At 31.3% G+C, this 17,853-nt stretch overlaps 1 protein-coding gene across 1 annotated transcript; it reads left to right on the top strand.

Annotated features, from left to right (window-relative positions):
* Nucleotides 1-5,266: 5,266 nt before the first annotated feature.
* LOC108906246 lies at nt 5,267-16,893 on the top strand. The gene is made up of 4 exons (XM_018709460.1): nt 5,267-5,470; nt 15,243-15,469; nt 16,061-16,153; nt 16,576-16,893. The coding sequence occupies exons 1-4, from the start codon at nt 5,452-5,454 to the stop codon at nt 16,864-16,866; spliced, it is 630 nt and encodes a 209-aa protein (XP_018564976.1). The 5' UTR covers nt 5,267-5,451; the 3' UTR covers nt 16,867-16,893.
* Nucleotides 16,894-17,853: the final 960 nt, after the last annotated feature.

Below are 17,853 nucleotides of genomic sequence, written 5' to 3' on the forward strand. Positions count from 1 at the left end.
CCGTTTATATTTTATTAGGTTGGCTACTTACCCGACCAATATGGAGGTTTATATATCACACAATGTAATATTTTCCCCATGCTATAACTACTCGAAGCCTTAAGTTTTGCTTTACATTATTTGTTACAAACAAATACATTTTAAAGTACATTAATAGGTAAATAATAAATTAAAGAGTTAAATCGAACAAACTTAGTCGTATTTTCAGGCATTCTAGAGCTGTATTGGAAATATTGCAATTTGAAGCGCTATTTTAATGTATTTTGATTCATTATAAACTTATTTTGATGTATTGCTATTATTTTGATGTATTCTAAAGACTGATGCATTTTGGTATGTTTCATCGCTGTTTTGATGTCCTTTGAAATATTCTAACATTATTCTAATGTATTTTGGTTTTCTAATAGGTTTCTTGATGGATTGAAATTATTTTGATGTATTTTGATGCATTCTAAAGCTATTTCGTGCGCTCTACAAATATTTTAACGTATCAAGTGTTGATGTATTTTATTGTATTCTGAAGCTGTTCTGTTTATAGAACTGTTTTGGCCTCTAAAATTATTTTATTGTTTTGTAACTATCTTGATGTATTTTTATATACTCTAAAGCTGTTTTGATGTATTCTAAAAGTATTTTGTGGTGTGCATTCTAAAGGTTTTCATGCGTTTTGTATGTTCCATTGCTGTTATTGATGTACTTGCAAATATTTTAAGACTATTTTGATGTATTTTCGTTCACTACAACGTTACTTTGTTGGATTAAAACTATTTTGATGTACTCCAAAGATGTTATGAAATATTATGAGGTATTTTCTTGTATTCTACAAACATTTTAATGTATCAAGTCGTGTTGATGTATTTTAATGTATTCTAAAGCTAAATTAATGTATTTTGGTGCAGCTTAAAATTATTTTAATATATTATGAAGTCATTTTGATGTATCTTGAAGCATGCACGAAAGCTGCTTGTTTAAAAGTATATTAAGGTATTTTAATATATTTTGATGTATTTTCAAGCCGGATAGACATATTTTAATGTATTTCTAAGACGTTTTGACGCACTGCATTCTAAAATGTTTTAATATATTTGGAAGTACATTTAGTTATTTTAACGTACTGTTGTTTTGTGGTACATTGTTTTGTTGTAGATAATTTGATATATTCTGAGAATATATTGTGGTATTTTGGTGCATTTTAATTCTAGGACATTTTGATATATCTTCAAGTTATTTTATATATTTCGGCTCATTATAAAGTTACTTTCATCTACTGCGACAAATTCGATGTACATTGATGCGTTCTGATTATTTCGAAGTAATTTTTGATGTATTCTGATGTATTTCAAAGCCGTTTTGATGTATGTTCTTATATTTTTTGGCACATTTTGATACCACAGAAGAAGTTACTTTGATGTATTGTAACTGTTTTGATGTACATATTTCCATGCTTTCTAAAGTTATTTTAACGTGTTTTAATGTATTCTGAAGTTCTTTAATGTATTCTGAACGTATTTTTTAATGTATTTTTAAGCCGTGTTGACGTATTTTGATGTATGCTAAAGCAGTTTTGAGCTATTTTGATGTATTCAAAAACTATTTCGATGTATTTTGTAATAGTTTAAAGTATTTTAATGAATTATTAACATATTTTGAGGTATATCGATGTATGCTGAATATATTTTAATATATTACGATGCTATTTCGTTACACATACTTTTGTATATTCTATAACTAATTTGAAGATATTTAATGATGATGTAGGCAATTTTGGTATACATTTTGACGTTATTGAGGAATATTTTGGTGTGTTTTGAAGATCAATACAGTTCAGATCAGTTCGAATCAATTCAGACCAAATCAGATTTGCAGTGTGAGATGGGCTTACTGATATGCAGAAGCAAATGCACTCTTTAAATTATACCTTTAATATCCTATGGATACAAAATTAAGTATTTCTTCAAGTATTTCTTGCCATAAAAGTTCCTAATTTTATCCCGACTACATTTTCAATTTTATTTGTACTGGTGGTGCCACCTAGAAGCTGGAGGGATAAGTTTAGAAGTATTAGTATCAGAGAACTACAATATAAGCATTTAAGTTTTATTAAATTCATGGTATAGATACAAGATGAAGCTCGGTGTGGAATATTGATAAATTAGCTACAGAAATTTTAAAGCAAAAAAGATAATATATGCTTACATGTATTAATTAATAGCCGTTTTTATTTACAAAAATTTGCGTTTAACTTATCCGTGAAAGAAAACACATTGAAAATAGTGTATGGACTTTTAAATTTCTAAATAGTTTTTTAACCTTCGACTCTTGTTCTTATCTGTGATTGTGGACAATATGAAATCGAAATCCAAGCCTACCGGATAATTAATTAACGAACGTCTACCTGTTTCAGCATCAGGTGGGATTTTTGATTTTTTATTCTTTTCTCTTACCTTGAATTCATATTAATTAAAAAAAATCGGGACAAATTAATTTAACCTGTCAGTGCCAAAAGTGTTGATAATTCTTGATGGATATGAATTAATTTATTCTTATCATAAATTATAAGTTGTCTACAAAACTAATTTTTGGGTAGACAAGTAGAGCATGTCATATTTAATGTAAGTATTTTTTTTTCGACATTTACGTTTTAGTAACACGAAATACATAATCCCTTATGTAATACTTGGAAAAAATGCATTAGGAACTGTTGTTTTAAAATATAATACTAGATTAGTCGGTGTTAATTTTTGATAATATCTAATTTTTTATTGTACATTTTAAAGCTGACCTACATGTTTGTTTCTTTCAAATCTGTCTATATGCAAACGTGTCTGAAACTAATGAATTTACACAATACGTTTGTTTTATTGAGCTGAAAATATAGAATTTAATATTACTGCTTATAAAATTGCCTGTACCTACAACAAATATTTCTAAATTTGTTCCATGCGCTATGAAACAAAAATTAAATTGAGTTGGGTGGAGTGAACAGAAATTTTGAAACGTTTTTTTTATGAAAATAATAACAATAATAAACAAAAATGTTACTTATTTGAATGGTTCCGATAAAAAAAGCTGATTAAAAATGTTTTTTTGTCCGTTTTAATATACAAAGTATGTGTATTGATCTTTGTTACTTAATTTCAATTTCACTTTTATGGATACCATAAAAAATATAGTTGTGAAACCGGTAGCACATTAGCTTATTAAAAATAGTATTTTCCCTTCACTGCTGCGATAATTAAAAAAATATCTTGATTACTTTTAATAGCAATTAGTTCACAATAAAAAAACTGTATTACATTTTGAAACAACAATTAAATGCAGTCGAGCAATGTATGTTTGCTTAGATATATTTAGCTTTCGATACATGAACGCTATACAGGGTGTCAACCAACACAAATAGTATATTTTACGCACTAGCTTCTACAATTAAATGATATATCACCGCAATTTATAATGCATTAGTGCGCTAATTATGTACATTACGCCCTAGTGCGTAAATACGTACAGTACGCAAAACTGCGTTAAATATGTACATTACGCACTAGTGCGTAAGTACTTGCAGTACGCACTATTCCGTTAAGTATTTACATTACGCACTAAACTTTGTATTTTACGCCTCGTTGTTGCAAATTTTACCCTTAGGGCTAAAAGATGTACTTTAATCCTTTAAAAGACACTATCTAAAATAAGAATTACCGTAGCAGTAAAGCCGCTTTATTTTTCTTTTTATGTCAGCCTGCCTCGTAAAATAAATATAAATCAAGTGGCCATAAAATTTTCAGGTATTCCCGAGATACGACATTCTCCCTCTTTGCCGACATTGTACCTGTCAATTTTTCCCGAGAAATAAAAATATTACAATAATAAAATAGTTTAAATGCAGTCGTGTCCCCAGCGAGTTTGTTTCATTAACAATCATTGACAATTATACGGTAGTTGTTACGTTACTGTTTTCTTAATGGTACCATTATCTTTTCTCATAATTATTTATTATTTAAAAGCACGCTTAAGGACTGCTTCTGCTAGGTGAATATATGTCTAGGCATTCGTATTTACATATCGGGTATACATAACAACAATAAATTTAATTGCAAATACCACCATTGCATGCAAGGCTCTCGGTCGGCAAAGTGAAGGGATTGCTTCTGAAAAATATACTTCACTTACAGGTCTGCAGGTGAGGTGACTAACAGCCTATTACCTAGACCGAGATACCAGCGTCGGACTCGCAAAATTTGTCCATGATAACACAAACATTATTTTATTTTATTGTTTTAAGATAACAGGTTTATTTTACTTACATCATAGAAGTGACTAACATTACCTAAAACAGACTTTTGTTTACTTGCTTAATATTGTAGTGAAACTTATTGAGAACCTCTGGAATTGTCGCCTAGAGACGAATGGCTGTGGCCGTAGATAGGACGCCGAATCATTTATTTTCTTGGATTCGTACTTATAACCGTATTTTCTTATTAGATATACTAAAACAGACGTTAATACAATGAATTGTGCTGGTGATAACATATGGAGCCACAGCGGTTCCAAAAATGTTTGTTCATATTATTATGGCAAGAAAAAACTATTCGGATCTTCGCTATTCCATTTATTTACTGCTCAAATATCTTCGACCTTTATAACTGCAGTTATCAGTTACTTATTGAAAGGCACCCATTAAGAAAAGTAATAGAAATGTTGTGATGTTATGTTAAATAAAACACACTAGTGCATAAAGCATTTCATTTTAACACCAGTGTTTAAAGTGTCACTTGCACTAGTGTGTAAAATATTTACTGTATGCACTAGTGGTTTTACGCGTAATTCTAATTTTAAACCTACAAAAGAATAACTCGTTACGTTTATTTTAAATTAAACTCACTAGTGCATAAAGCACTTCATTTTACGCACTAGTGTCTAAAATGAATTAAAGCAATAGAGTAATTATTACTGGTTATGTCGCTACTTGTATCAGCAACCAACTTTTTAATATTAAAATTAAAAGTACATCTGAATCAACTTTGGATATGACATTCATGATTCGAATCAGCTTTAGTTATATTTATATGAAATTTGTACTAGTGTGTACTAATGTACAAAAGCGTGAATTTAGTACTTTACGCACAGTAGTTGGAAAATTCTAGTTTTGAGCCTGCAGAAAATGATCCGCTACTTGCAATAGGCCCTCTGAAGGAATATTTCGAGGCCGGATCTGTAGACACTGCACTGCAAAGAGACAGTCTTAATATGATTCTATATAAGATCTCTTGTATTCTATCAAGGTAATTATTTGTTGTACTGTCGTGGAGCATTTTATACAAGGTAAACAATGTGTATCAGTTGAATAAGAACCGTGCAATTTCGTCGGAATTGTTTGATGAAGTGCTGTAGTTTTAGCTGGTGTGGACAGTTGCGGTAACTTTGATTAGTGAAGGAGTGTTCCGATTTGTGAAGATGACTGGAAAACTGTCTGGTTTGTGCTCTCATTTTTACTGCTAATATAAGATTATAAAAAAATATTTTGTGTTACTGACTTTTAATAATAAATGCTAACAGTTACGAATAAAGTAATACTTTCATTAAAATATAAAATTTTTGGTAGTAATATGTATTTTCCGAAGCTAATGTTAATCTAAAAATACTTGTGTATACTGCAATTTATTAGAAATTGAATGATATTTTACACCACTCAGAAAACGCCCTTACCAAATTCTACAAAAATCTAGTTACTTCTAAATTACATAGACAAAAAAAAGTTGTAACTGTTCCTGATATTTTAACAGTAATCATTTTTTCTCAATTAATGTCGAAAGAAAGAGCAACTTTGGACTTTAGTAGAAATAATTACAGTTTTTTTGAGACACACATTTAATCTTTAATAATTGAAAAAAAATCGTAGTAGGCCAAGAGAATGGAAGAATAACTTAAAAAAATTGTAGCGGGCTCAAGATTTGCCCGATTTTAAGGAAGTTATAATTTCCAAATTCATTGAACTTCACTTCTATTAATAACTTTTTTTCCAAAACTTCTAATAACTTTTACAGCTGTTGAGATATCGCTTTCAAGTTCGATATGAAAAAAATTGGAAAGAAAATGAATTTTATAGTTCTATATTTCTAATAGAATAGAATTTTTTACTACAAAAAAATTCTGCTAGAATACCCAAATTGTATAGGCTTTTTATGAATTTTATTTCCGGATAACTGTCAATTTGACAGTCTGGCAGCGAGTTGACAACTAGTACTACAGCTGTTAGTATTATCACTGGAACAAACTGATATACACATAATTTATTTGTTACACTAGTACGTAAAGTACTTACGCATTAGTGCAAAAAGTACGCATTAGCGAAACGTACGTGCACACTAATGCAGAAAAGTATTTGCACAAAGGTACGAAAAGCTTTTACGCACTAGTATGAAAAGTCTTTACGCGTTAGTGTATAAAGTGTTTACGCGTTAGTGTGAAATATATTTTCGCACTAGGAAGAGTTACGTTAATCTATTTTATTGCAAATTGCAACAATTTTTATTTCTTTTTGTTGAATTGCATTAGTTTCAAAGTAAATTATAAGGCGTCTTTTTACTATTTTTTTGTCGTCTCCTTGACAATTTGGGGAGATAAAATGAACTATCCAAATAGTGTCAGACAGCAAAAAGTTGCCGAAGAGAACGTTACCCATACTGACATAAATTAGCATCATCGATTGTGACATTAATGCGAGAATTTTAAGTGGATTCTGAGCCAGATCCATAGTAAGCCGATTACCAATCATTGTACCATTGTGTCGAAACAAAAAAGTTCGCAATGTTTTCGATCAAGTCATCCTTGAGACTAATTGGCGTAAACAGGAAGCGTTTTAACTTTTTGTTTAACTGGAGCGTGAGAAGACCGCCCAAATCTGACAGACCTTTTATTCATTAAAGTTATCGACACAAAGATATAAACTCGAAAAAAAATTATTCCGAATCTTTTTTGTAAAAAAAACACAGAGGATTCTAATAACACTAATTATTGATTATTTATGGTATTATATTAAACTAAATAAGTCGTGAGTCCATTCGATTGACTAAACTGATTAAAGATAAACACTAGTGTACTATTGTGTCATTAATGTGCAAAATATTTACTTTATACACTAGTTTGAGAATGTTAAATTAAATACTGTACAATGTGTGTAGTGTTCTTTACGCACTAATTATCTTAGAGATTAAAGATAGACACTAGTGTACTATTGTGTCATTAGTATGTAAAATATTTACTTTATACACTAGTGTGACAAAGTTAAATTTTACATACTGTACAATGTGCGTAGTGTTCTTTACGCACAATTATCTTAGAGATTAAAGATAAACGCTAGTGTACCATTGTGCCATTAGTGTGCAAAATATTTACTTTATACACTAGTGTGAGAAAGTTAAATTTTACATACTGTACTATGTGCGTAGTGTTCTTTACGCACTGATCTTTCTTGCAGTCTGTCATTTTCACTAGTGCAATTTTCTCATGCGTCAAGAAAGTACTTTACACTTGAATTGCAATATTTTTTCTACTGCCGAAAAATATATATCATAAATTAAATTATTTTACACCAATTAATTTTAAGCACTAGTGACTTCTGTTACTAGGGGCTAAAATATTTATTTTATACACTAGTGAGGAAGTACAATTTTACGCATAGTACAACGTACTTTACGCACTCGCTTTTCTTGCAGTAGCTTTTATGATCTCAATAGTGCATTCAATTTAATTTTATTACTGGATTTTTCGAAGTAGTGTGGAAATATTTACTTTACGCACAAGTGTGTGGAATAATTACTTTACGCATTATTTTCTGAAAAAATCTTATTTTTTCAAAAATTGCTCAAATACGTCGATAAGGTTCCGTTCATTAAAATGCAGCAACCTCGTAATCAATCGTGACAACGCATTTTCAGATAAATACGAAACACAGACTGACAAGTTTTTATTTTCATGGATAACGAGAATTCGAAATCACCAAAACCTCGAATCGAAACAAAGGTTATAAAAATCCATCAATCACGTCCCAGAGAACTGGAAATAATTCATTTAGTAGAAACATTCGTTTTTATACAGAGTGTCTCATATTAAGCTCCAATGCACATATCTAACAATTATTTTAAAATTCGTGATAGTAATTTAACTAAATCAATTATCTCGACGAGGAATAAAAATTATTTTATTTAAAATGTACTAAATTTGAAAAATAACTTTTGGCAAAATATTAATTAGAAAAAATAACTCTGAGGCTCTGCAACTCCGTTAATATTGAGTTTTCGTAAAAATATAATGAATTCGTAACATTTTTTTGCGTAAATCTGATCCTTCGAAATAGTTTGAAAGTAAGTGTGGAATAGAATCTCAAATATGTGCAGCAAAGCCCAACACAGCGACAATAGAAATATATAGAATATTTCTATGCGCAAGTTCAACAAGACCAGAAGCTTTTTCTAGACAGGCTTATTTGCATAATGTTATTGATAGGTTAAGCCAAAAGCCCTTGAATTCTATATGCTCTGATAACAACAAACCGCCTTCATTACATTGCTGTCTATTAAGCTACGTATACGTTATGAATATTAAACAGAATTCCCGTTTATTTATTTGCAATTTTTAATTGCGAACTGAAATAAAAAAGCAAAGTAACCACAAAACTACATTTTCGTGTTTACATTGATAGAAAAACAATTAAGCTTTGATTGTTAAAATATTGCTATTAATCTTCAAATCACGACTGGCTCGTTCATTCATAAAAAAATTACATAACACGAGCATAAATTAATGTTAATTATATTCTCATCTATTTTCTTTGCCCTCAGTTCTAGCGCGTATTAAAGTCCTCGGTCTGATTCATGGATTTAATCAATTCCATAGATTTACATATATACTTGTTAAATATTTTAATGGGAGCAAAAAAAATGGTAGGTGTTCTACTGGATTCGTTTTATTTTAGTCCAGCCACACCCAACAATAATTTGTAATGTGAATCAGTTTCTTTAGATTACGATCGAAGCTGTTATAAGCAACATGTACGGATTTTTTGCCGCGTCCACTTTTTATCAGGCTTCCTTGTATTGCTTGTGGTTCGCTAATTTTTTCCGGTGGTATTCGCCGGTGTACAGGGTGGCACATAATAAAGTCAGAGAAGAATCGGAGATTATTAAAATAAGCGGTTTTCTGTTCTCCCTTGCCTTCCTTCTGCTTACGTCTCTTTTTATTCGTTCTCATCTTCCTGTTGTCCTTTTACAGACTGGTTCTATGGTTATTTTGACGTCGCAAGTAAAATTACCTGAGTAAAGTATATAATTGTTGTCACCGCCGTTCCTGGTTGTAAAAATTCGAAATATTTGGGATTATTCAAATTTCGTGGCTGAAAACATACATAGGTATTGTATTTTTGAAACCTAGAGAGTTGCTCGAAACTAAATTTGTACAGAACATAGCTAATACAATGCGAAACATCGCCTTAATGTTAAAAATGTTACACTTTTTATGTAATTCGACGATAATTCCAAGTATTACTTTTACTTGCATGAATTGAATTGGGGTAATTCAAGCTTCTTTGAAAATACAAGGAAATACTCCTTCAGAAACTGGCTTATTCAATATCAGTTAAAAAGAATGACAGAGATTTGATAAAAATTTCTGATAACCCATCTGGTCCAGATTCTATACTTCCAATTTACTTGTTCTTTAATTTGAGCAGTGCTGGTATAATTAATGTCTGTTAAAGACATACAGGAATCCTTAGATGTTTCAGCGCTTGAGTTAACGATGGTTCATAAACACTACCAAAATAATCCAAGAAGGTGTTAGCAAGGTCTTTATCGTTCCTAAAAAAAATTCTCCTGAGTTAGCACTAGATATGTGGTAAGGAATTTAAGATTATCGCAAAGCTTCGCATAGCAAGTACTACGTCATAAAGTATTGCTTTTCTCTCACAGAACAGAAATGCTCAACATTTCTGTCTGAATTTTTAAAATACCCACCTCACAAAGACGCCTTAGACACCTTGTATGTCAGGGTCTGGAGTAAACGTGTAAACATTCAGCTAAAAATATATTACTTGATTAAATCAGTACCAACAAAAAATAGCGATATTATCGATATAAATCCATTCGCAGTTAATTTTCGAGAAACGCCAGCAATATCAATTTTATTTCGACTGGATGCGGAAATGTGATAAGGAAAACGTATTTTTTTCTAATGACAGTTACATTCCACCTTCTGATAACGTGGCAACAACTAAACAACTCATTACGAATACAAGTAAATGGGTGTTGCAATTTTTTTTTATACAAAGGTTAAATTTGTCAGACCTTGTCGTGTATAAATATGATGACAAATATGATAATGGTGATAAATTGGTTTATAAATATAAATGTAAATATGTGTGAGCTCTGCTATGGCGCTTTAAAGAGCTGGTTACCGTAGTCGGGTTGAGGTTAGAATTATATTTTTGCAAACTCATGTCGTTTTTTTGACACACAGAAATTTTGCTGATCAACAATAATAAATAGGGAGTGATCGTTATCTAATAATGTGGTATTACATAATTGGCAAAAGCAAAAAAACTGTTACCTTTGTTTATTTCTAATTTGTGATAATGGTATTTATGATAATGTCTGTTTCCATTCAAGACCTTTACTTTTTATGGCTTTTTTATTTTTTTATAGCTGCCCAGTAGGTTGTTTCTGTTTCTAAATCATTACAAATTACCAATGTCATATATTATTAACAAATCACGTATTAGGTATGTACAGGGTGATTCACTATATTTTGACTTTTTTTTTAAGAGTTGTAAAAAACTGAAATACAAAAGTTACACGATTTTTTATGAAGTTTTCGAAAATGATTGTAGAAAAACAAATGAAGTCCAAACAAATTGGCCGCGGATGTTAACTTTGTTAATTTAAATAGAACACCCTGTATATTTTAACATATTTGGATAGAACGTTCCCTGTCCAGCATAGTCATAGAGGGTTTGTTGGATCCACCTCTAACAATAAGCGAGATGATATTTATTAAAAAACGAAAAGTTATTCTTCATATTCTAAATACAATGGAGTAAATGCCATAGACATCGTGGTCGGCTTGTAAACAGTCATACGGAGTGTATAAAAATTTGAAAACTGTAGAACTGTAGAACTGTCTACAGCTACTGAAAATGCAGGATGAAGAAGAGAGAAACTCGCCCAAAACTGACAAGCTATTATCGGAAGCATCAGTCGAAGTTCAAAATAAAAAAAGGATGAAATTGTTTGCAGATGAAGAAAAATCGTTGTCTGCTGATAGTGCATTAGCATTAATGATCGATGTCACCTTTCAACACATCAATATATATGTTGAAATTGGTATTTCATGCCAAGTAGCGTGGATAAAATTCTATTAATAAAAACTTGCATATATCGAGGAGGAATAAAGTGCCGTTTGATTGTTAAAATATCACGCTTAAGAAAAAGTTAGTTTCCACAACGGAATTTGAGAAAATGAACAAAGATAGTCTCCATATAATCTGACCCCATTCGTACCTACAGCCTGTACAGTAATTTAGTTACGAAAGCTATAAATAATAACCAAAATAAAATTACTGTTATTAAAACCTTGGAGTAAAAATGCAATGCGTGATTCTCTCATCCAATTCTCTACATTTTTTGTATGTTTTCCTTTCGCCAGGTATTCACCAAAACACCCACGCGAAAACGTGAATCACGATCTTCAATATTTACCACTCTTTCGATTCTAACATTTAATTTGTTATAACAATATACCGAAGTCGTGAGATGTAGAACAGTAACGTTCAAGCGGCAGCCATGAGAACAATCGCCTTGAATTAGAACGTTGGTATGGTCTTGCGTAATGTATCATTAAAAGATGTTTCTATAAGTCTGCGTAATCCAAGGGTACACGTACTACTTGCAGCGTACAGTGTTGCCACCCAAATTTACAGATTTAAAAAATATGAATAAATATTAATGCATCGCCTTCACTGACATTACTTTATGGACATATTTTGTACTTTGACATTATTTTTCGTTATAGTTTGATCGAAACCACAAATACGACCTTTAAGGAATAGTCCACAACTTTCCCTAGAATAGAGAAATTTTACTAGACTTGGCAACCTCGGCAGCAGAGTCGCAGAACGGAAATGATAACCGAACGAAACAGGGTTCCCACTCTATCCGATGACCTACACAGGTGAACACGAGTAGGTGTGGCATTTCAAAAAAAAGGTTGCTTTCAGGCGGCATAAGGCTGGAGAGACAAAAAAACATTATAATAAATATTTAACAATTACTGTTGTATTAAAATATACTAAAGTTTAAGGTCATGTGCAACATGCAGCGGTTTCGGTGTTGGCCACTTTCCTTTTCAATGATGATTTCTCATGTTTATCGCACTCATTAATCACCTAATTAAAATTTAAATGCCACATTACTTGATTGTATTATGTCTATCTTATCGCTGTTTACAAGCAATTAAAACGTTTTTTATAACTGATATTAACGAATTCCAATCCTTAACATTGCCCAAAGAAATAAAATCAAGCCTAATTAAATTAGACATGTTAATTTATAATTTCTTTGTAATAAAATGTCCGGGGGGGGGGGGGGTGAGATTTCTTTTCTGAGGTACTGAAAACAACATTTATACTTCGAATGGGGGTCATATATTTAAAAGCACTTATAAGTTTAACTTCTCATATCCCGTCGTGAAAACTGGATTTTTTTAACCTTACTGTAACCTCAAATAATCGCACGCGCTAGTCTCACGCGCATAACCAATTGAAAGCAACAGCAGCATTGTTGTCAAGTCTTACCTAGTACTCTATTGTATCACATCAGGTGGATTGATATTATGTACCAAAACTAGGTCAATATCAGAGGTCATTAACCCTGAGATTCGCAATATAAACACAGTGCTTTAGTAAGATGGATAATTTTATACATTTGGTTAAAAAATGTAGCAACTGGCAACACTGATAAGCGCGCACATACAACCGAGAATATTTAAAATAAATTAATCTTCTGAGAAGCACTTAAATTGACACCCTGTGTGTTTATATTTGCAAAAACTAATAATATTTGAAAAATTAAATTAATTAAACTAAAAGAAAATTTGGAAATGTAGTCACAACAAAATTCAATTACCACTAGATATAGTTTCAATTCCAAAAATATGGCAACATTATTAAAATTTAAACATAATGAGATCACGACATACATATACAGTGTTAGGTAGTCCAAGTTTGGCATTTTATTTTCTGACATATTTCATCCGGAACTTTCCATTGTTTATTTCAATTGACCATCATCTTGCTTGATGTTGCAATAGTATTCAAAACACTTGCGCAATATTTCAGCTATTTAAAGACGTGAAAGATGCTTCGCCTATGTTCATTGCCTATAGGAACCTTTGTTACTTCATTTCTAGAGCCTTTAGGATAATAATTTACGTTAATATCGTTGTACATGCATAATGAAGTTGTATTAAATGACCCACATTGTTAATTGATTTACGGTTCTGTCTATGACATATTTATAAACAAATGTTGCGCAAATTTGGAATTACATATTCACACATACTTCACGGTACTTTGAATTCAATGACTTACAGATAATTTTTTATTCGGACTACAACTAAATTTGATTTCAATAGTACTTATTTTTTTAAGGTAATACTACAAGTTGCTGATAAATTCATAATCCATCAGTCTTATTACTAATACGTAAAATATGTCGGAAGTAGAAAAAACATTGTATACAAGTGTGCGTAAAGTACATTCATCCATTGGTAAAAATAGTGAAACTTACATAAATATTTTGAGTATTTAGTTAAAATTAATCTTAATATTAATTTGTGTATCGAGTAATAGAAGTTCATGGTCCACTAATTTACAATTTACTATTTTAGAAATAAAAAAAATTGTCTGCAAAAGGATTTTGTACGAAGATAATTTTTTTGTCCAGTATACTTTTACAATGAACTAAAATTTTCAATCTTGTCAAGTACGTCAATGATTCATACAGCTATAAAACTTGATTGCTATTATCTCCCTGGAAGCAACGGCTTGTTTATACATACTTCTAGAAGAGCGACATACTGGTGTTATAAAGTAAATTTTAACATAATTCCATTTGCTAGTTGTAAAACAAATTTTCACAGTTTCAGCCAAGGAAGTCCATTACTCGGTAATGTGGCTATTTGACATAGTTTTTGCAGTATTTAAAATTATTAAATCGATCCCTTATCCAATGTATATAGACAGATTGCCGCAGCTAATTAAATTAATTAAAACCCGTTCTTTTCAAATGTACATCTATTGAACACTAAGTTATTTGAGTCATCAGGTAGTAACATAAGTACGTTGTGCACTAGTGTGTAAAATAATTGTTTATATTGTTTTTAAACCTACTGTTTCATAGCAGTAAGTTAAATCTAATCTAACTTTTTCGCATTAGTTCAGTCACTACTGCGTAAAATAAGTACTTTACGCATTGGTGTATAAAACATATTATTTACAAATTATGTACATACTGTGCTATGACAGTCAACTTTTCCACACTAGTTGAGTCACCAGTGTCTAACTTAAGTATTTTACGCACTAAGAGGTATAAAATAGATTGCTTGCAAATAATTTGTATACAATACTTCAACAGTAAGTAAAAACTAATATAACTTTTTCGGGCTAGTTGAGTCACTACTGTCTAAAATGAAGTACTTTACGCATTAAGGTGTAAAATAGATTATTTATATGTAATTTTCATACTATAATGTAACAGTAAGTAGAATCTAATCTAACTTGTTGTGCGTAATAGTTGAGTATTGGTGCGTAATATGTAGTACTTTACGCACTAAGGTGTAAAATATGTTGTTTACAAGGAAGTTTATAGGGTACTGTAACTGTAAGTGAAACCTAATTTAACTTTTTCGTACTAGTTAAGTCACTGGTGCGTAAAGTAAGTACTTTACGCGTTGGGGGGTGTAAAATACATTATCTTGTCTAGAACCATATCTTAATGTTTTCTCAAGTTCTTACCGAGATTTTTGCAATAATTAATAGGTACAAAGTTGTGCGTTCTCAGTACTAGCATAACTTGCTTGATCATATTCAAGATTGAACTCAACAAGACCAAAGTGCTTAATTGATTTGTGGTTTGCTGCTTGTATTGTTGATAAAAGAGATACAGACTGCTTCTAACGATGTCCCTTTTTTTCAGATACTATCTACATCGTTGTTATATCGCTGGCCTTAGCGTCTCTATGTGAAAGTGCCCGGAAGTCACCAAGGATATACAACGTGCTGATCAGTACAAAGAAGAATCTAGCTCCTAGTCAAGCCTTACCGGTCTATGAACCAGTACTTAGAACTACTTCCGTTGGATTAGCCTTTTCACCTTTAATTTACACACCCATCAGTACCATCCAGAGTTCCCCTACCAGATACGTAAGTTTCCTTACGGATGGATTCCTAAGATGTTTACAATTTTTTTTTAACGTTGAATCACTCATTTTGGGTTCAGGGAATTTTGTTGTAAAACAATGAAGAATTTTAGTTACCTGAACGGATTTTAAGCGAAGTTGGGTGGCAAAAAATTGTTTTTAACTAATTTCCGTCAAGTTACGGTGGTGTATTAGATATTCACGATTTTTTACGCTTAAAGGAAGGTTCATTAATTGTTTAATAACAGACATTTTTATGGGACATTTACTTCTGTTCTTGGTCATAGTACAAGAAGGAATAAATTCAGTGACAGCTAACTGGTTACAGACCTAGACTATGAAAGAAAAGAAAAAAATATTGTTGAGGTTGATTTTTGCATCCAAATATTTTAAATGATTTTGAGATATTCGCTAAGTAGTTTTTGTTCAAGGGTCAATAATTTTGGAACCTACCTTCTTGACATTTCGTATCTTTGGATAATAAAAAAATAATACTTTCAACTCGCGTATAAAGTACCATCTTTTTACACTAATGGAATAAAATTCCTACTTGGTACAGGGAAAAAAATCGTTATTATATATTTTATTTCCACAGGTTCATGAAGGTCCAGTGGTGCAGGATATAATAGGCAATCAAAATCAGCCTTCAGAACAACCCAAACAATCCTTTGCAGAAACGGAACAAAACGTGAGTATCTTAAAGTAGATTTATGAGAAATTTATTTTAATTACATTCACATTGGGAATCCTAACATATTTTATTATGCTGTTTAGTTGACATTGCCAGTAACGGCCAATAATAGCAAATACACATATTTTATCTTTTATTTGATGCCCAGTAAGTTGGTCATACAAAAGTAATACTCGAAGAACGATATTCGCAAACACCTCATTTTTTAAAGATCTGGAGGACAAACTGATTTCAGATTCGTGATAAGCGGTTCCGAAGCGATAACAGAGTCTCCATCAAAAGAACAAGCCATTAGTTTGTGTGACTGTGTAAAAATGAGGTGTAGCGGCAAGAATTTGGGTATATATTGTAGAATATCTCTAATGTCTGTACTTTGATATATAATTTACTGACCACTGACTACATTTTCGTATTTTCAGATTGAGGCAAGATCAAATCAACTGCAGCCAGCGTCAACGGGTGGCATTAAGAATTTGCCTCAGAATGTGGTACCCCTGCAACAGTATATCCCGTATTACACTTCACCTCAGTTGACTTATGAACCCTACTATCCGAAGCCAGAGCAGAAAGTACAAGAAAACATACCAACGAAAGCGCTGGAAGAGTATTTAGAGAATGTTAACGACCCTAAACAAATAATCGCCAATTTAAAGAAGAACTCCGATATTCCAGATGTACCCCCACCACCTTTACCTGTTAGGAATTTATAATAGTTATAAATAAATTTACAAAAAGTTTTTTTTTTCTTTAATTTATATACATTTTGGCAAAAATTATTTTGATTAGTGTTTTAATTTTTTTCGGGTGGCAAAACCCCAAATAAATACAGAGATCTGATAAAAAAAATAAGAGCTCGAACTATGGAAGCTTCAAAAGTAGCCTGGAGTAACTACCCATAAGTAGGTACTCCAATTTCGTTGCAACCCAAAATATTTTTGTACATTTGAATTATAATTTCATTATAATTTTTAGTGCTACAAGTAGATTCCTCTATATCAATACATTGATTTACAAATTTACAATTTACAAAGAACAAGCTCTAGTAGCGATTAGATGGCGCTAGTGCTGCTACTCATCGCTATAGCAATAAGTGGCGCAAAATACAAAATTTAATATCAAAGTCTGTATATTTTTAAATCTATCTAAAACTTTTTAGCGTGTAAATCATACTTTACTATTAGAAAATGTAGATGTGGGAATCACAGGAATTGCACTCAATTTAATTCAGAGTTGTTTAACAGGGCAATGTCGTAAGGAGTAATTTTGCATTATGGAATACCGCAAGGGTAAATACTTGGCCCAATTTTATTTATAATTCGCATATAGGGTATGGTATAATTGGAGGAGGGCGGGTAAGGAATATATATTTAAAATAAATTAGAATAAACACGCAAGAGGATTATGAAAATTATGTATAATAAAGCATATGTCTATCCAACTGATTTCTTCTACAAAGAAACATCAATTATGGATCTAAGTCAAATATTTTTCCTCGTGGTCAATTATCAGCATTCTAAAATAAAGATGTTTTTGCAGCATGAATATAATAGGTACTAGAAATACAAGTAGGTACCTACTCATGCGGTTCTTGCACCAAAAGTTTATAATTATTTAGGTACCTGAAGGGATAAGGAATAGTGTTACTAAAAAATCATTCAAAGGGATTTTATGAAACAAACCTGCAGAAATGAAATTCA

This window comes from Anoplophora glabripennis, unplaced genomic scaffold, assembly GCF_000390285.2.
Source record: "Anoplophora glabripennis isolate ALB-LARVAE unplaced genomic scaffold, Agla_2.0 scaffold32, whole genome shotgun sequence".
Taxonomy (NCBI): Eukaryota; Metazoa; Arthropoda; class Insecta; order Coleoptera; family Cerambycidae; genus Anoplophora; species Anoplophora glabripennis.